This window comes from Taudactylus pleione, unplaced genomic scaffold (genome assembly GCF_031769625.1).
Source record: "Taudactylus pleione unplaced genomic scaffold, aTauple2 ptg000103l, whole genome shotgun sequence".
NCBI lineage: Eukaryota > Metazoa > Chordata > Amphibia > Anura > Myobatrachidae > Taudactylus > Taudactylus pleione.
Genome location: NW_028284505.1, coordinates 1,118,996 through 1,140,676, shown reverse-complemented (window position 1 = coordinate 1,140,676; position 21,681 = coordinate 1,118,996). Strand labels below are relative to the sequence as shown.

Genomic DNA, 21,681 nt, shown 5'->3' with positions numbered 1-21,681 from the left:
GCTCTGTATAATATGATACACTATGGGCCTGATTCAGAGCAGCGCACTATGCCGATGGTCACGGAGTATGAACAGTGTGTGCGCACAGAAGCGCAATTAGGATTGGGACGCACGGTATCAGAAAATGTAACATCGCCACTTCTAAAAACTCTCACCTTAGTAAATTTACCCCTCGGGCTCTACTTGTATTATGCGGAGTCTTTAGTGTGTAGCTGGGACCAGGGAGGGTCATCTAGGCTACCAGATATATCCCCCAGAAAATGACAATGCCAGAATAGGAATTGCGAATATTTAAGCGTGAATTCCGAGTCCATTACTGTCCTCGCAAATACCGCAACTTCTGTAACATGAATACTGAAAAAAACCTGGGAAACCTGATGTTACCTTTGGTTACCGTCTTTAGGTTCAAGGTGGTGAATCCTCTAAACAAAAGGGATAATGTAACCCCAGAGAGCGCATGGTAAGGGTGGGCTGTTACATTATCTCTTATTTATTCGACCTGAACCAGTCTATCCCGTGATAATGAACTGACTTTGGTTTCTACAGTCTATCCTTTGACTGGCAGTTGGGCCATGAATATTATTGTTATCCTATATTTATCAGCGCTGACATGTTACACGCACCCGGCCGATGTTTTCACCGCGCGTGATCAAATTTGGCAGTCCGGTTGGGAGAGAGAACGCAGGCCATACGTAGACCCATAGCTGACTGATTGACAGGAAGTGCCGTTTGTGGGTGTTGACAAGGAGGGGGGGTCGGCCGAATGCCAGTGTGCCTGTGCGTTGGGACGCCGTTAAAGGGGCTTACATAATTAAGGCCCTGCGACCGCATATGCAGCCAGAGGTCTAGTTGCACATAGGAAGTTGGCCAAATCCTCAGTGAGATCAGGTCAACCACTATTGTGCGTATGGGTCCGATGGTTTCTCGATATTACCGATGCGGGTGCACAGCTAATATGACTCCATTTGAAAGAGCTGCAGAGGTGAACGATCGCAGGTGCTAAGCATCGCACTGATTATATCAGCTATTGCCTGAATTATTGCAGCGACTGCTGGTCTTCAGATAGGAACTTCTGCTTTGTATAATTTTTACATTTTTGGTTATTTTCTCTTGTGTTTGATTAAAATGATTTTTGATAGTGCATTGTATGTTTTTTTTTTAAAATACATTTCCGATGCAGAACGTCAGAGGCAAGAGCGAGATGCGTCCATTTGGGCATAAATTATGAAAATAAGAATATCTCTTTTGAATATGTTGGAGTCTGTTGAACCAGATATCAAATGTATATGGGAAATGGGAATCAGACTGCACACCTTGAACATATATATATATATATAATATATTTTATATATATATATATATATATATAATTGGAGGTGCTACCTGTGGAGACGATTGTTATATTCACAATAAAAGAAGTACAGGTGCTCAACTCCAAATTAACTGATTATATATAAATAAATAAATTTTTTCAATAAATAGGTTTTTGGCATAATCTTGGCCAAGGTTATGGGTCTACCCACCGCATCCGGGTAACCTTTGTCGGGTAGGTCCCTAACATACTAGGGTTCAAATCCAGAGCGCAGGACACCCCCACACTAGCCCAGCCAAGCTGCCCCAGGGCACCACCATAGTAAGAAACGTGCAGTGTAAAGAGATAGTTAAGAGCAGCCAAGGCTGCATATAAAGAATGAAAATAAAAAGTGAAATACATATATAATAAACAAACAGTGAAGGGTTAAAATGTGTTATAAAGGAAAAATGTGTTATAATGCGGTGCCCTGAAACAGATCAGCCAAAGCAATCCAGGGGGACCCACGCCCCAAAAATGAACCAAAGCTGCACTACACAGTCTAAATATTTGCAGGACTTACCTATAGTGTGCCTCTGACTGGTGTGCATATCACTATGCCAGACTCCATGCTCTTAACCAATGTAATAAGGGTGCTAGCCTGAGTGGAAAGTGTCTCAGGCTTTCCAGGTGTGCAAAGCAATGCACTGATTGAGTTTATATGGGCCTCAGACTGCACACCTCGAACATACATACATATATATTATATATATATATATATATATATACATAAGAAAGACCCGGCACTCCATAAATCCCCAACTGGGTAAATGTCTGGCTCCAGGTGCCCTCAGTGAGGCGGAGACCACTCCCCTCTGTATAGTCCACAATAGGTACAGCGGCACTCAGGAGACTTCACAAAAAACTTTTTGTGAAGTCCCCTGAGTGCCGCTGTACCTATTGTGGACTATATATATATATATAATATATATATATATATATATATATATATATATATATATATATATATATATATAATTGGAGGTGCTACCTGTGGAGACAATTGATATATGCAAAAAAAAAACGAAGTACAGGTGCTCAACTCCAAATTATCTGATTGTATATAAATAAATACATTTTTGCAATAAATAGAGGTTTTTGGAGTAACATAATTGTGTGTATAGACATATACCATGGTTTTATGAATACAACTGGTTGTTTCTATTTTTTAGATTGTATTGAATGTGAATTTATATACTTCTTTAGGTGTTAGAAAATAAAACAACATTTGTTGTGTACTATACAAGTATTCTTTATTTCACAGATCAGACTTCATGATATTAATACTTATAGCACAAATTCCTAAATTAACATTATTCTGGGTTTGAAAAATGACAGCTATGAGAGGATTGGTTGGTACATTACCTCTCTCCACTTTATTTCTCTCCAATACTTGCTACATCTCTCCCATAGGGGTACATTTACTAAAGTGTGGGTTCAATCAGATTCTACTTGTCATTTATCTATCACTTTCTAGCAGATTATAGCTAGAACCTGATTGGTTATTATTGGCAACACCTCCACTTTTATAAACCTGCACTTTAGTAAATATTCCACATAGTGTTTGAGGGGCCTATTCAACATACAATAAATGGCCCTGTAACCATGTGGCTATGCTAGTTTCCGCATATTTAGGTTTCCGGGCTATTCATCAATAGGGATCCGATAGGACCCCCCCGGTGTTCAGCAAACTTCCGAAATACTGAAAGGGGTGGGGGCTGTGTGCCCGAGGTCACATGAATAGGATAGGCTACATAGCAGTCTGTACACAGGGCACACAGTGACATTGGTGAGATAGGTGTGGCACCATGTGTGTGGCTGGTAAGTGGTGGGGGGAGAGGTGCTTTGGGCCTGCGGTCACATGAATAGGATAGGCTACATAGCAGTCTGTGCACAGGGCACACAGTGACATTGGTGAGATAGGTGTGGCACCATGTGTGTGGCCAGTAAGGGATGGGGGAGAGGGGCTTTGGGCCCGTGGTCACATGAATAGGATAGGCTACATAGCAGTCTGTACACAGGGCACACAGTGACATTGGTGAGATAGGTGTGGCACCATGTGTGTGGCTGGTAAGTGGTGGGGGAGAGGGGCTTTGGGCCTGCGGTCACATGAATAGGATAGGCTACATAGCAGTCTGTGCACAGGGCACACAGTGACATTGGTGAGATAGGTGTGGCACCATGTGTGCGGCCGGTAAGGGGTGGGGGGAGAGGTGCTTTGGGCCCATGGTCACATGAATAGGATAGGCTACATAGCAGTCTGTGCACAGGGCACACAGTGACATTGGTGAGATAGGTGTGGCATGATGTGTGTGGCTGGTAAGGGGTGGGGGGAGAGGGGCTTTGGGCCTGCGGTCACATGAATAGGATAGGCTACATAGCAGTCTGTGCACAGGGCACACAGTGACATTGATGAGATAGGTGTGGCATCATGTGTGTGGCTGGTAAGGGGTGGGGGGAGAGGGGCTTTGGGCCTGCGGTCACATGAATAGGATAGGCTACATAGCAGTCTGTGCACAGGGCACACAGTGACATTGGTGAGATAGGTGTGGCACCATGTGTATGGCTGGTAAATGAAGAAAATTAGCGATGGATAAGGAGAAAGAGGGTTGGGATACGTATATAAGTACAAAATGACATTACTAAGTGCATTATACGAGTATATAAATACAACCAGAATATAGTTTAAGTATTAAAGATAAGTAAAGTTTAAATAATATATGTAAAGTTAACAATTATATATAAATCTGGATGCTAAATAAGGAAGCGGGCGGTTAGTAAAAGAGACTCCTACACAAAATCCTAAATCATTACATGCAAAACTTGAAAAATGTTTCCGCAAATTTTTTGTTTTTATTTCATGGTTCCAGAAGATTTTGACATGGGAGATTTTTTATTTTCTTTTTTTCTCCAATACAGTAACTGTTGGGATCTGAAAAGGGGAGCAGACCCCAAACATGTACCACATAATGTATTTACTGCCATATTTTGTTGTCCTGACACCAAGGTGAAGGGTTTACACAGCTGCAACAACAAACTAAGCCACAAGTCCTGGATCCTGGGCAGCTTGGAGACTTCTCCATTCACAATAGGATTTGTGAGAACCTCTGTTGATCACCATTGTTGCAACAATGTTACATCTCTCAAAACAGGTAAAGGGACCCACACATCTGCACCACAATTCCCCGATGCCAATTGGCGGGTACTGATGATCAGCGATCCGTTGGGGAATCAGGGAAATTCTGCATGTTAAAAATCCCTGGATTTGCCTAGAACTATAATTTTGTGGTCGGGATTGGGGATCAGGGAATTGCAACAATCCATCGCTGATGTATGGGGGCCATAACACTTAAGGGGATATGTAATGAAGTATATTTGTCATCACAAATTTTTGGCAATTCTGGTGAGGGATTGAAAGGGGTGGGATGTTTTTTTTTTATAGGTTTTGGGTTGGGTCATACATGCACTTCCCTGGTGAGCAGTAAGAGTACTCTTATTAGGCCATACCGCCCTGCCGGGGAGCTGAGATGGGCATTGCCACTGTCTCGGCACAGATGTCAGCGAAAGATGATGTTTTCTTTCGTTCCGAGATCCGAACTTGGCGGAAAGATCTGAACCAAAACCGAGCAGCTCATCTCTAGTTTAGAGTAGTGAAACTCATGAGCGGAGTCACTATATCTGCATGAAGCCCCCACAGACTCTATGGGGTCTGCTCAACTTTCACTTCAGTCAATTATGGCTTGTAGAAATAATAAGAATTGCATACAGGACCCAGAGAAGTGATACTATGCAGCTGGCCAGTGTCTCCCGATGACATAATCACTTCACTGCTCAGAAATCTAAGATGACATCACAGAAAATTGTGAGCATCAAGCAAATGGATGGGTCCCTTTTTCCTGGAATAAATAGGTTTGTCAGAGTTTCCCAAAGCCCCAGGCCCGCTCTGCTGACCCCAACATGCTCTCTATCTGATACATTCACAAACTTTTATTTATTAATTAGCTATAGCACAAGATAGCGTTACACAGGCAATCAATATTTACAGGATACTTGAGACCCGGCATGACTGGTGCGAGTTGATCTGTTCCACTGAAATCCTTTTCGACGACTACCATATACAGTACAAGCCAAGGGTTCGGGAACTGCCCAACGGCACTGAAACGTTTTAGAGAAGTTACGCGTAGTACATGCTGCTTAATATCATTCACCGCGGGGTCAGAATGATCATTCTGACCCCGCGGTCACCAGGAAAACCTCACCTATTCTTAGGTGCCTTTGACTTGGGTCAATACCGACAGTGGCGGTTCTTGGGGCGGGCAAGCAAGGCTATTGCCCTGGGCGCTGCGGCCTGAGGCCGTGGCCACAATGTCCCTGCCATCGCAATCTAACAAGATGACGCCCGCGCTTGCCCGCCTTTGCTCCTCCGCATTAGCCCACAGCAATGAGCAATAGTGAGTGACGGAGAGAGCAGTTTTAGGACAGGTGGGGGAGTGTGTGGCATAATGTATTAGAAAGGCCATTACTGTGTGCGGCATAATGCATTATAAAGGGCATTACTGCGTGTGGTATAATGTATTATAAAAGGCATTACTGTGTGCGGCTTAATGTATAAGGGGCATTACTGTGTGTGGCATAATGTATTATAAAGAGCAATACTGTGTGCAGCATAATGTGTTAAGAGGGGCAATGTGTTACACAGTATGCCACACACAGTAATGTCCCTTGTAACACATAGCCCCTCTTAACACATTATGTCACACACAGTATTGCTCTTTATAATAAATTATGCCACACACAGTAATGCCCCTTACACAGTATGCTGCACACAGTAATGTCCTTTATAAGGGGCATTACTAGGGTTCCCACTAAAAACATCCTGCCCTGAGCCTCACCCACCCACGGGTCGCAGTGTCCCGCAGGTGGGAATAGTAGCAGTGCATTTAGTGAACATGGATGAATGTGTGAGGGCACAGTCGCTAATAACTTCCTTGCCCATAGATTGTACCCAGCTGTCCAAGTGCACAAGCCGGCCACCAATATATAGTCAATCCGAGCATCTAAATGTTAACAACCTTACAGAGCAGTAACGTGACCCTCCTATCAGATGGCTGCTGTAAGATTGTGGTGTCGAATGCACCTCTATATAAAATAATCATCCTTTCTAACAAGGACATGTTGTGTTATTGATGGAAGCCTAGGATTTGGCATGTGGGACAGACTTACACAGAGACTTGCCACCCCTGTCGGGATCTTGAGGTATCTGGATGCTGCTGTCCGGATTTTGAGCCGCTGGAATTTCATACTGAGCCCATGTCAAACATGTGGCCCACCAGCTGCTGTGGAACTACATATCCCAGCATGCCCTGCCACAGTTTTAGCATGCCCTAATAGCAAAACTGTGTCAGTCAGGGACGCAACTAGGGGGGGGCTGGAGGTGCACGTGCACCGGGTGAGCCGCTGTACCTGGTGCCAGTGACCTCCAGCCCGGCGCTGCAGAGAAGCTCCAAGCCGGACGTCCGCTGGTAATATTTATTACCAGCGGGCGCCCGGCTCCTTCTCTGCAGCGACGCGGTGTAGCCGGAGCCGGAGGCTGGAGTTCTCTCCCGAACTCCAGCTTCCGGCTCTCCCCACGGGCACTATGGGGGAGACGTCATGACATCTCCCCCATAGTTCCAAGGAGCAGCCGGCGGACCGGACGCGACGCTGGATGCAGGAGCGGGGTTCAAGGTAAGTATTTTTTTTTTTTAATAAGCTGCACTACAGGGGCATTATTATGGGGGCAGGGGCATTACCACAGGGGCATCACTATGGGGGCATAGGCAATAAGGGGCATTAATAATGGGGCATGAGCACTACAGGGGCATTACTATTGGGGCATGGGCACTACAGGGGCATTACCACAGGGGCATTACTGTGGGGGCATGAGCACTACAATGGCATTACTGTAAGGGCACTACAGGGATATTACTATGGGGGCATGGGCAATACAGGGGCATTACTATGAGAGCATGGGCACTACAGGGACATTACTATGAAAGCATGGGCACTACAGGGGCATTAATATGGGAGCATGGGCACTACAGGGGCATTACTGTATGGTGGGCACTACAGGGGCATTACTACATTACTATGGGGGTATTAACATATGGGCATTACTATGGGGGCATTACAATATGGGCACTACTGCAGGGGGAATTACATGGGGGGCGCCAAATTACTGTCTTTCCCCCTGGTGACAAAAATCCTAGTTTCGGCCCTGTGTCAGTGCATGCTAGGATGTGTAGTTCCACTATCACGACAAAGCTGCCAACGCCGGCAAGGTCAATGAAAGGTGAATCCGGCGAATATATATCGGACGGTCAACACTGCACGATACGGAGAGCAATATATTAGGCAGTCGTTTACCGGATCGTGCAGTGTGTGCCGCCCGCCTGTTATATCGTTCAGGCGTAGGATTGGCGGGTCATGTAATGTGTACCTGGCTTTAGATGTGTGAGGGGTTGTGTCCATACTCAAATCTAAATTGCAGTGTAACAATAAATCTGACCAGTATTTGTGGGCTACATGCAATAGCAGCCAGTATTTACCCTGCATGCACATAAAAGAAAAGAAAATCAATGTATTTGTCTCCCTAGCAGTGCAACATGATTTGTTCCAGATACAGTTACTTGCTTTTTGCTTTACCCCAATCCAGAATCAGCCCCACTATGAGTTTGCGGCCGTAATCCATGCCTCTACAGACACAAAGCAGCTATCGCTATCTTCAGATGGTGCCAGACAATGGGCACAAGCACCTAAAGCTACACTTTTGAAAGCTTAATAAATGGGGGCCAGACTGCAGTTCCTACTGAGAATAATGGTGACTGTGGTTTTTAGCATTATTTAGCCTAATACAAGAGATATCTCTAACGGTATGCGGTCAGGAAGCCGGCGGTCTAAATGGCGACCGCTAGCTTCCCGACTGTGAAATCCCGGCCTGGGACTAATGATAGGCGCCGAAATCCTGACGCCTATCATTAACCACCCGCCGAAATCCCAATGCCTGCTATACCGAAGGTACGTAAGCCGTGCTTCGGGAGCGGACAGCCGCAGGGGGGGGGTGTTAGGGTTAGGCACCCCCCTGGGAGGGCTAGGGTCCGGGGAGGGAAGGGGGGGGGTTAGGTTTAGGCACCCCTGGGGGGAGGTTAGGGTTAGACACTAGGGGGGGAGGTTAGGGTTAGGCACCCCTAAGGGAGGGTTGGGAAGGGGGGGTGGGGAGAGGGTTAGGGATAGATAAAATACTTATCCTGTCGGGATCTTCAGTCTTCTGCATTCCAGCGTCGGTATTACATCCGCCGGGATTATGTCCGACGGTATGTTATACCGATACCATCTCTAACATGTCTTGTTCAATAGCAATGATATAGAAACTGCCATTTCCACATGATTATTTTAGGTAAAAGGGGCTTGATAAATAGGCCCCTAAGTAACTTACATTCTAGGTTTATTTGACCTCTAGTCGTAATTAAGTAAAATCTGGTTGATCATAAATGCTCCATATCTACTGAGAAGATAAACCTAGAACATGCCATTAACTAAAACTTCTAAAATACCAGAAACCATTAAACAAAAAAATTGCCAATTTTAAATTTCATTGTAAATTCCAGACTATGAAGCTTTCAGAAGCCAGGTCACAGAACGACAGTGTGGTCTGGTATGGAAATTAGAGATAGTTCTAGTTTATGTCACTACGAAGTTTAATTCAGGTTTCACATCTTATAGAAGAAACTTGTAACGGAAAATATCGAGCAAAAGACCTAAAATATTGGACTTCTAGAAAACAATCAGCTATAGCACCATATTCATTTGCCTTCAATAACTTTACTGTAAGATTAGCGGAAATATTTATGTCTCATCAGCTGCCACCAAAACTTTGTTTTCTAATCAGATGTCTATTTATCAAATTATTACTACATTACGATAATGATTTGATACTAAAGGACACGTTTAATACAGAATTTTGTAAACATAAAAATAAATGTCAGGTTATGCAGCAAACAAGGTAAACAAAACCATTAAAACGATTTGCTAAAGCACAAGCCAGGCGCTCTGGCTATTCAGCGGTTGTGGAACTAAAAGTCCCAGCTTCCCCGACTAGCAGATCCACAACCACCTAAGAGCTGCCGGCTGCATGGATGACACTTTAATCCACTATACTGTAACAATACATGAAACCTATTGAATGACAGCACTATTAGGCCACCTGTGGCCTTAGGCAGTGTACCCAACTTCTAATGCCACAAAACTACAAAGTTGCATACTGGGAATTCCACAGCTGGGGTCAGGCAGGCTGCACGCTGGGACACACAGTCCCACAACAGTGGGAGAGCCATAGGGTGCAGACCGCTGTATCCATTTTTTGCATTATTAATGAAAATCCAAACTTAACGAGTCCGAATAGCAGAATAACCAGTGTTCTGATGCAAAGAAAATGCCAAATAAAACAGTGACACATCCTATTGAAGCTATATGAAGCGAATCAAAAAATTCAGGGCAGGCAGCTATATAGGGTTAAATGTGAACAGTGTTTAACGAACAAAATGATTTCTCTACACTGTGATGTGACTACAACTTCCAGTCATTCCCCCCAAATACCCTGGTCACTTACCCAATATATGGGTGACTCATGTTTGCAGGTGGGCTCTAGGGCTGTGAGGAGCAAGATAGAGATGCAGAGGTGGGCTCCTACTGAAACAAAAATATATATTATATATATATTATATATAATGAAATACGGCTTTCCTCCAGGTGGAACCCACTGCGAGGATTCCCCTATACGTCTCCCAGCTCCATTCCCTCTCTCCTGGTTGCTAGGGTGAGACACATAATGATGCTTTTGCACAAGGAGGGCTGGAGATTGTGCATCCAATCATGGTGAAACGCTGCCTCTCCCTTCCCTCATTGTGTTTGTGCCCAATCTGCAGAGAGTTCCCCAGCACAGGGCTGAGCTACTGTTTCTTCTGTCACTGATCTGCTGTTCCCTAGGAGCTGTGCAGTCACACATACAACAATGCACTATTTACAGCCCAGCTAGCAGGTGGGGGTATCCCTTCCACTGTATGAGTAGGCTGCACTGTGCACATGTAATATAGCCGGGTGTCCCATTCGCCGCCTTAATAATTACTGACACACCACATGCATGCAGATTTCATATCTAATTCAGATACAGATGACTCCCGAGCAGACTCGTCAGCACCCACATCATTTACATAGGTCAGAAATGAGAGGGGGCTGATTTTCGTAATATCAGCTGCTGCGGAACATTTTGGGTAACTAGCCTTGCACCTGTGACGGACGGTTCCGGGTCTAAACGCAGCTTGCAGTAGTAATTGTTACTGTGCAAGTCTGTTAGATTGTATAGACAAAGACTTTCTGTCTATTACAGCATTACTAGTCCAAGCCGTGTGATTCTAATATTGGGATTAGCATTTGTTATGGACAATGAATGTAATAAATAAATTATAAACGTACCGTGCTGCGTAAAATGTGTGTGTTTTCATCAATCACATACAATAGCGCTGTGCCGTTATTGGTCATTTACAAAAAAAAAAAAAAAAACATTTTATTGAGATATTTAAAAAGGGTACACAGTCATCACAGTAAAGTAGGTGACACAGGGAACATAGGAAGTTGCATATACTGTTCCGATTTATTGAGGCGATCACAAAAAGAAGAACAAAGCAGCATATTAAACAACATACATCTGAACAATTAAATATATTTTAGGTTTACATAATTGTGAGAGATGAGATAGAGAAGAATAGAGAAAAAGAAAAGCGGGGAGAGGGGGAGATAAATTATTCCAAAAGTACTCACACACCATCAACAACAAACAATTAAAAGGAGAAGCAAAACATAGAATAGTGTCAAACACTGTGAAAAAAAAATCTCATTATCAAAATGTGTCAAAATTTGTCCAGGTTATAACATAATTTTAACGACAGTCACGGAGAGTGGAAATACAGTAGGGTAACCTAACCTCGTTTAAACAAAAAAAGGAAAAATTGCCAGGTTAAGAAATTTGGCACAACAATTATCACGTGGTCCATTCAAAGGTCTTAACGATTTGAGATTGATTAGATGACGAGAGTGTAGGAATACATTTCTTGTAAAAAATAAATAAAAAATATTGGACACCTCGCTTTATGGGTGGTATTCAATTAGAGGCGAAAAGCTGCCAACGGCAAAAAGTGTCGCCGATGAGCGGTTTACATCCGTTTTCAAAGTATCGCATTATTCAATTGCAGGACATTTTCGCCTAGGCAAAAATAGGCGAAAGTATCTCTAACAAAAGGCAGAAGAAAAGAAGTGCAAAATCCATATTTTGGGGTACAAATATGGGGACTTGGGGCCTGATTCAGACCAGCTTGCATGCGGGTCGATGACCGGGCAGTGCGCACGCACCGTGTGCGCCCCAGAAGCGAGCGAGTAATCACTCGCTTCGGGGGTTGCAACAAAAAGGGGGGGCTGTCGATGTTGATCGACAGCTCGCCCCGCTTTGTAGGCAGGGAGGGGGGTGGCTGGCCAAACAGAGGCATTCCTGACAGAACGCCTGCCGTTTGTGGGCGGCCCTAATGACATCACTCGTAATGTCAGTAGTGAGCTTCCTGCTCCATTAGAGCAGGAAGCTCACTGGGGCTTGCAGGAACGAGACCATACCACAAGGGTCTTGTCGCAAACCCGATGGTCACGATGGTCGCAACAATCACCTGGCCGCTCGCAAAAGCTGTGGGTGGTCCAAAAAAAAAATGCCCTGGTTCAGAGCAAGCGTCCGACTCTGAATCAGGACCTTGGTTCAGAACCCTTTAGACACCCCCCTAATGACTAACCAAGGAAAAAAACAATTATCTTAATTCACCCCAAAAGAGACATAATATTTGGGGTGAAAAAGTAAAAAAAAAAAAAAAATTGTTGAAAAGTGGGGTAAAAAGTAGTTGGCCTGGTAATTTGGGGGGGGGGGGCTATAAGGTTGAGACAGGTGTTTAATCTTTACTTTAGAGACACCAAAATATACTAGTACCCATTTACATGTACCCCAAATTTATCTTTGCTACATTGCTTTATATAATTTTTCCACACTTATGCAAATATGCATATAACAGCCCTTTGACTCAATATAAGATCACTAAATACTTTTATTAGGGCTATTAATACTCTTTTACATTGATTCCCAGGGTCAGTGAGGCTTTTTATGGGGTACAGACTGATTTCCCCAAAATATGCTGTCCTTTTCGATAGTTTTGCCATTCACTACATTCACCTATCCACGTTTTCACCCATTTTGGAATTGAATATGGCGAAAAGTGGAGACGTGCATGGAGAAAGCATTGCGTCCAAACAGGCACGAATGAGGCTAAATCATCGCGCTTTTTGCCAAACCAGACTTTTCGCCTCAAATTGAATTTGAAACCTATATCTGACAAAGGCCTCATTCAGAGCCGTACGCTTTGAGCAGAGTTCACGCTCTGAATGAGGGCCTTCCGCCATAATTATGGAGCATCCTCCTGGACGCTCGTATAGCTGTGGGTCACCACCCATAGCTCATACGAGCGTGCAGGTTGATGGTCGCGATGGTCTTGACCATCGCGACCATCGCCACTGCGAGCCGCAGCCTGCGGTTGAGTTTCTCAACCGCAAGGCCCGGAGTGATTTTGGCTCTATCAGAGCCAAAATCACTCCCACTGACATCACTAGTGCCTCCGTCAGGGAGGCACGCCCCCGGCACGCCCACCAAAGGGGGCGTGCTGTCAATCAACATCGACAACACGCCCCCTTTGATCAGACACAACGAGCGAAGGAAAGTCCTCCGCTCGTCGCGTCTCGCGCATGCGCACGACGGAGCTCCCTCCGTCGTGCGCATGCTCAGTGCACACCATCGACCCACTTGCGAGCGGACAGCCGCTCGCGAGTGGGTCTGAATCAGGCCCAAAGTATCTCTGCAATGTACATAAATAAGCTCTAAAACAAAAGATTGTAATTCACTAAAGAAAGATTCGGTTTTCTTGATCCATTTACAGAGATTTTTTTTCACCACAGTAACAATGATTGTAAGAAGGGGGATGGGTGATTAATATCAGACTCTGATTTCCATATATCAAAATTAGCAAACAATAGCGGTATGGGCTGGAAGGGTAGATGAAGATGGAACAAATTCAGTACTGTGTTTTCCGACCACAGGCCATGGATGTAATTTGTGCATAGAACATTACATTTCGGGCAATGACCAGATACTTCAGGGAACATACAGTATACAGTAATAGATTTGAATTGGTGAGACAGTAAGGCGCAATGGATGGTTTTTAAATGAATTTCTTGAAGCGCAGAGGAACCCAACTGTCAAAGTCGAATAATTGCATGCGACCGCCATTCAACTGTTATCGGACGATTTGGTCGTCCGCTGTCTGATTTATGTTGATACAATCCATTGCATGCACATGCACCCAGTGTGCGCACGTATCCACACATTCCCGCAACACTAAATAGCAAGTAATATACAACACTCTCACACTGACAAACACAATATTCATGCAGAGTTTAGTTAGTAATGAGAAACAGCTTCTGTATACATGTCTGAGAAAAGTAATTAAAAAAAAAAATACACCAGAATACTGTGAGTGTTTTACATATAAATTGAGAAGCTCCGCATACAGACAAGTATGGCTGTGGCAATTGAAATATAACCCAGACACTGATATGCACAATTGAATTTATCTGAATGAAGAGTTAGAAACAATGATCAGAGGTTTGCTTAAGAAGTACTGACAAGTATATTCTAAATAGGCAGAGGAAAACTTTGAATTAGCTATCAGGCGGAGTGGCAAAGGCAGACAGCTGGGGGTCTCCACCCGGCTTGAAAGTGAACCTTGCTGCTTGTAACACCTTGCACTGTAGTTTTAAAATATGTTAGAAAGGGATAAAAAATAAATATTAATCCATCATAAATACACTGAATTGCATAACACACACACAGACTTACATGCATAAACACCGCACATTACGCACAGTTGCGCTGTTTATCATAAGCACTCTACACATAAACTTTACGCAAGATTCTCTTACACTTACACAAATTTCCTAAAAGGTTCCTTAGTATAAAGGCTAATATTAGAAGGTTTATTCGTTATTGTGTAATATTATAAAACGCATGTATTTGATATCTAAGGTTTAGTATGTAGTAGACACATCGTGTTTGGTGCTATTCTAAACCACATTTTATTTGCAGATCTCTGGTTCCATCGGCAAGGAGATCGCAACATGCGTCTGCAAGTTATGGATTATAGAGAATTATGTGTTAGAATCTACTTTGTAAGTTGTATGTAGTGTCTATTGATTAGTTAAAACACACACAAAGAGCCATTGGAGGGCTGAACTACCATTGTACCAACTGACCTATGACAGAAGAACCAAGAAGAAGCACCAATAGGATTATGCCAACTTGTTTCTATTGTATTGCCTAATCTCTGCAAGGGTTTATATGCAAGCACCCTGGATCTGTTAGTTAGTCATCATATTCTGTTGACAGAGGCTTGACCTTTGATGCCGGAAATCTGGATCCAGAGCGCCTGCGTAATGCATTGACTGTACCTTGTTTATGTATAATCTTTTGCGCTAATTGTATTTTAGATCAAGGCGTGTAACTATCTGCTTTTTGGTGAATAATATCTTTTTGTGCTTTGGAACCACAATCAAAGTCTGGAAAGACATTATTTCTTGTGCGATTTATAACGCTAAATAGCGACATTTTGGGTATAAAGGTTATTAGGAATTGATACAACATTCAGTATTTTGTCTTGTCTGTGGGGTGGATAATTGCTGGAAAGTCTGTGGCCTCAGGCAGATCTTTAGACCAAGCTGAAGAAAGAGTTCCAGGGATGAATAGGAGATGGAGTATTGTTCCTGGGCAAAGACGGCTTTATGTAATCGAGAGATTAGCAAAGTGTTCACAATGCAATAGCCCATCAGCCACATAGGGGGGATAAGGTGCCTGTGAGGACGTCAGGGAGACCCAAGCCACCCAATTTCCTTCCTTATATTAAACAAAGCCGGGAAACCTTAGATTTTTTAGATTGCCAGATAAATTTAGTGAAGGCTTTAGAGCATACTGTGATATTTGCCTTAGACATGGCTATGGGAGCACTTCAATATTATAAGAAAGTTTGGGTAGTAATATTACACTCTTAATTAGTGCAATTCTCCCAAACAATGAAAGAGGCAAATGTAACCAGTTATCTAATGGTCTTCCTGACATCCGGGGAGAAGTTTCGGGTATAAAGATTGTGTAAAGTGGCCGGGACACGAATGCCCAGGTATTTGATCGATTGATGTGCAATATGCAATTGTGACAGAAGAGGTAGCGACAAGAATGGGTGGAAGGATCTCAGATTTTTGGATGTTGACGCGATATCCAGAAAAGGAGCTGAATATAGCAATGGATTGTATTATAGCAGGGAAAGACGCTACTGGGATAGATACAAATAACAGGTCATCGGCAAATAGCGAGAGTTTTACTTATAATGGCCGATACAAATCAGAGTAGAAGGGATGGTCTTGTAGGGTAACCACAAGAGGTTCTTACGCTAAGTCGAATATAGGAGAAAGGGTACATCCCTACCTAGCCCCACTCTGTATAAGGATAGAGCAAGATAAGAAATGATTAGCCATGACATAAGAATAAGGGGATGTATATAAAATCTGTATCAATTAGATAAACTTTAAACGAAAACAAAGTCACCGGAAAGTCTCTCAGAGGTGATCTCAGGTCACCAGATCAAGCGTCTTCCCCATATAAACCCGGTTTTACCCCTAAGTACAGTACTAAGGAGGAGACATTTGAATCGCTCAGCTAGGATTTTGGTGAAGAGTTTGTAATCTGTGTTGAGCAAGGAGATCAGTCTACATGAGGAAGACAGTAAATGGTCACAATCTGGTTTAGGAAGCAGTTTTATAGTAGCCGTATGAAAGTGTAAGGGTAGTAATATTTTATAGTACTCGTTAGTTAATCCATCGGGACCTGGGGCCTTGAGAGTTTTTGCTACTTCAAATAATTGAACCAACCTCTTCAATGGTCACAGGAGCAAGCACGGAAGTGATCTGTCCAGGCGTGACTTGGGGTAGAGAAAGGTTTTCCCAAAATGTTTTCATGTTAGTTGTATTAGTATCCGGAGCGTGTACGTCAGTTAAAAAAAAAAAACATTTAAATGATCTCAGAAATATCCTCACGCTTAGATGCCATCACCCCATGAATTCTTTAGAGCTGTAACATCACTAGGGTCCCAAATTACAAAAATTTTGCAACGTTACCCAGATGGGAGCGTGATCAGAGACTGGTATAGGAGCAATGCCTGTATCTAGAACTTGGGACATTAATGTGTTGGAAAAAAGAAAATGCTCCAGGAGCCTGAACAAAGATAGGGGAGGGGTTGGGAAAAAGGTGTATTCCCTGTCTATAGGCTGGTGCAGTCTCCATGCATCAGTCAAAGACAATTGATCACATATATACACTGAATACCAACTTTATAGGTACGAGCAGGGGGAGAAACCGTAAGCTTCCCATCCAAAGTTTTAGATACCATTATATAAAAAATTTCTTCCTAAAAAATTAGATCCCACATGGGGCTGTAGGTTGTTAATGTTTCAAGAAATAGGACTCAGAATATGAGTTAGGGGCATAAACATTAGCGACAACATAGCGGTTACCCGCGAATGTGGTGTCTAAAATTACAAATGCACCCTCTGGATCTACTCTCGTGTGGTGGATCTCAACAGACAAGTCTATGCCGGCCAATATAGAGACAGCCCTCCATCTAGATGTATACAACACTCAGGCCCGGAGATTAGCATGTTCAGCCTTGGTAAGGAGGGGGGGGGGTGTTCTTGTAGGAAAGAGATACCAGCATGAGCCTTGCTAAGAAATGTTAATGCACATTTCCTCTTTATGCGGGAATTTACACCCTTGACATTCCAAGACTATAACTGAAGGCTACTCATAAGACCAATGGGCAGAGAGGAAAGGCAGCAAGATCCACATGATGGTAGCAAGAGAGAAAAAGAAAGGGTAAAGGGGGTCCTCCTCCTCCCCTCCTCCATACTCCTCCTCTTCCATACTCCTCTCTCCTCCTCTTCCATACTCCTCTCTCCTCCTCCTCCATACTCCTCCTCCTCCTCCATACTCCTCTCTCCTCCTCCTCCTCCTCCTCCTCCATACTCCTCTCTCCTCCTCCTCCATACTCACCCTCCTCACTCCTCCATACTCACCCTCCTCCTCCTCCATCTCCTCCTCCATACTCACTCCTCCTCCATACTCCCTCCTCCTCCATACTCCTGAGATTTGATATAAAAATGATTAGAATAATACAAAGAATATATTTATAAACAACTTCTTTGTTTATTGTAATAATTTTTATAGTTAACACTCACCATCTTTGTGGAGCTCCCTGGGACTGCAGGCAGATGAGAGATGAGGCAGCAACAGCTCAACCTCTCTTCTGTATGGTCAGACACTGATTGCAGGGCTGGGGGTGGGGCTACACCACAGGCAGTAAGCTGCACAGAAAGAGCCAATAGAGGCATGCCTCTGAGTATGGGGGGGCGTGTCTTGAGCACTGACGGACACCTTGGATGCGTCATGTGAATAGGAAGTGCCCTGCAGTGTTTAGAGATCAGTAGCAGCAGCAAGAGAAGACACAGTGATGAGAATCAAGTGACACTGAAGAGTTACAGTGAGTAGGGGGATGAGACAGGCTCCCAGCACGCAGACCCATCTCCATGTGTGCCCCCCCAGCTATTGCCCTCACCGCACATCACTGTAAGCATTATAAGTAACATAAAGGCGAAATAATCAGCTGGTTCAGAACGTTCCATATCTTTCTCTATTAAGAACTTCTGTGCATCAGCTGGGACGGTGAAGTACCTAATGTTCTTGCCCTAATTAAATGTGAAGATGAGCTGGGAAGAGCAAAGCAAAATCCGGTGTGCCCTAGCTAGTTTGGTGTGCCATCTCTTGACGGGCCCTGGTAATCTCTGCAGAGTAGTCCGGGTACATGAGGAGGGTAAGGCTATGCCATATAATATTACCAGACTGACGTGCAGATGACCACAAAATCATTTTGTGATGAAAGTTGAGGCATCGAAAAACAACTCTGGATTTAGAATCCAGGTCTGCTCAGAGTGGGCAGAGATGGTGAGCACTAGAGAGGAGCGGGTCCGGTTTTCAGAGCGGGCAGAGATGGGGAGTACATTCAATATCAAAAGAGGAGAGAGTTAATTGGTCACCCATAAGACTTCGGTAAGATTTTTCCGCAAGAAGGGGATCATGGCTGGTTCTTTAAAAGATTCATTGAGGCCAATCAGGAGAAGATTATTTCAGCACAAGTTTATGTCTGATTTGATGATTGGACTTTTGCAGTTGGGAGAAGAGATCATTGAGCTCCGATATATCTGGCAAATTTTCCCCAGTGCGATGTACATTGGCCATCGCCTGTTTACTAGTATGTTGTAATTGGACCTTAAGATCCTGGAGAGATGCTGTGAATTTATCCACCTGAGCTTGCATAAGGGGTTCCATGGTTTCCATGGTTTACGTTTGTTAGGGCGTCAGCGCTGTGACTTCGCTCTAGTTGAGGCATTAGAATGGCTAGATTTGCGCATCACAAAAGGCAGCATGGATGAAAAGACACCAGCTACAGTAACACATACTGGGCCTAATTCAGACCTGCTCGCGAGCGCTGAGCGACCATCTTCCTGGGGGGCCGCTCTAAAAGTTCAGAAGGACGGCTCTGATTCAGGGCCACAGTGCATAGAAGTAAGTTTTCATGAAGCAGTGCCATTTGTAGGAATGACCACTAGGTGGGAGTCTATGACAGCTAAAGTTACATTGAGGCTTAGAGCTGTTGGTTGAAGAATGGGTAATATGGAGAATGTAACTAGATAAGCACTCTTTGGGGCATATTCAGTTGGGGGCGAGGTGTAGCAAAGTTAAAAAAACCTTGCACCCAATTATGCAATACCACGGGTGTGCGCGCTCCTGATAACCATGGTATTCAATAAAAAAAAAAAATTGCAAGGAAATAAAAAGCAAACTAATTACCTCTCCGGTGGTCTCCACGGCTCCAGGTCATCTTCCCTCCATGTTTGCACTGGGGAGGGGGCTGCTGGGAGATGTAGTTCTCCCTGCAGCTACCTCCGAGGGGGCTCTCACACACACTGACAGCATACATACACACAGGTGCTGCAGAAGAGAGAAGACAGCTCTTCGGAAGGTATTACTGACTAAATAAGCTAATTGGAAAGTGTGGATTTTAGGAAAACTTGGACGTGCTCTGGAGGTTAGCAAAAAAAAAAACCCCACTAGTTGAAAAGCAAAAATCCACAGCTGCAGGAGAAGACAAGCAGTTGTGGGATTTTTACTATCCAACCCCAATTGAATATGCCCCTTTATATGCGGTTTTTAATAGAGAATGAACACAGGAGGATTAGGAAAAAGACTCACCCATGAAAGTATACTTGCAGGTACTTTGATTGGATGGTCTAACTGCAGCAAGGAGAAGCAGGGTTGCCTTCCCTCCCGATTTGGGCGGGAGCCTCCCGATAATCGGGTGCAGCTCCCGCCCCCCCGGAAAGGCAGGCAAGCCTCCCGGGAGCCGGCGATCCCCCCGACATCCCCCGCAACTTACTCTTAACCCCCGCTTTGGGGGCAGCCAGTGACACGATTCCCGTCATTTTGACCCCGCCCCCTGCCTCACAATGCCTGTATTATCGGCATTGTGTGGCGGGGCCAAAATAACGCGATCGCGTTACCCCGCCCCCGTGACGCCTACAAACGGCAGGCACCCGTCCGGACTCGCCCCCTTTTTCGGCCACGCACCCCGCTGCCCTGCCGATCTGGCTGCTCCCTCCCGGAAGGAGCAGCCAGAAAGTCGGCAACTATGAGGAGAAGTGGACATGAAGGGTTTTCCAAGATGGTGCCAGCATTAAGGGCGCGCTGGTATCTGTAAATAAACACAATACTCACACACTGTGAAAGTAAAGTTTTAATACACACATAGATTACATGGAGAAGCGGACCAGTCCAGGTAAATGTATGTATACTTTACATTTATGGTGCGTGTGTAGTGTGTTTATTTAAACATTTCTTTACAGGTGAACTACAGGTACCAGCGGGCCCTTATTGCCCCGCTTGCTGGTACTTGTGGTTCTCCAAGTATCAGAATGCGGGGGAGACTTGCTGGGACCTGCAGTTCTACTGTAAAGACAATGTTTTTACCCTTCTATTACACAACACCATACACTATCAACCCACCACCCCCCACGGGTGGCGGGGGTTGGCCCTGGGCTATCAGCCTAGGCCAGGGGTGCCCTAGAGAGGGGGGCCCCTTTATTGGGGGGTCCCCAACTCCCCAGAAATCCCTGGCCTGGGCTGACTAGTGGTCAGGGCTGATACTGCGGCTGGGGGGCCTGGTGAAAGGGCTCCCCTGGCTGTGGCATCAGACCCCCATGAGAAAGGGTCCGGTGCTGGTTCTGGAGATTACAGGGGAACCCTCTGCATTTTTTCCCACTGTATTTCCAGAACCAGGACAGGATCAGTGCCCAGTGCTGGTTCTGCCAAGTACAGGGGGAACCCTACGCAATTTCCCCTGTACTTAGACAACCAGGACTGGCTATGAAAAGTTCGGGGCTGGTTCTGTTTTAGGGGGCGACCTAACGTCATTTTATTAATTTAACTCTTTCTAATCTTGTTACAGTAGGATACATGCAAGCATCTCACTAATGTATGCATGTATCTGTGTTAATCAGACCTGCTCATGCTGAAATCGAAAGCCTGAAGCAGGTCTATTCATTTGGGGATTTGATGTTCGATTTCAAATCGAAGCATAGTAAATAAGGGATTTGTGTGTTGGTCTATGTAAAATTACCGATGTTTTTCCAATGTTTGATTTTGAGTGGGATTTGAGAAAAATTTGGTTTTAAGTTCGATTTTACATTCGATTTAGCCTTTAGTAAATACCCAGATGCAAATCGAATGTTAAATCACTCAATATCTACCTTTAGTAAATTTACCCCATAGGGTCATCAACTTGTACCTCCGTTGCACAGCCGGCCTTTGTAAATGTGGGGAACTCATTGCAGGAGGCCCCCCCTGGAGCACAAGTGTCTACTGACATTAATCATTAATTTATTCCTCATCCTCCAACATTAACTCTTCAATATTAAACCTTCCATCATGTATCATTAACCCCTTCCATCAATCATCATCATCATCATCATCATCAGGTCACTCACCCTTACCCATTTCC

General features: G+C 44.4%; 1 protein-coding gene across 1 annotated transcript in view; it reads right to left on the bottom strand.

Annotated features, from left to right (window-relative positions):
* The window catches only part of ERICH3 (glutamate rich 3), a 92,404-nt gene extending 82,330 nt beyond the window's left edge, over nt 1–10,074 (bottom strand). The window contains exon 1 of the mRNA XM_088470784.1: nt 9,999–10,074. Coding sequence (XP_088326910.1) covers nt 9,999–10,018 — 20 coding nt within the window. The 5' untranslated portion in view covers nt 10,019–10,074. The remainder of the gene's footprint in view (nt 1–9,998) is intronic.
* Nucleotides 10,075–21,681: the final 11,607 nt, after the last annotated feature.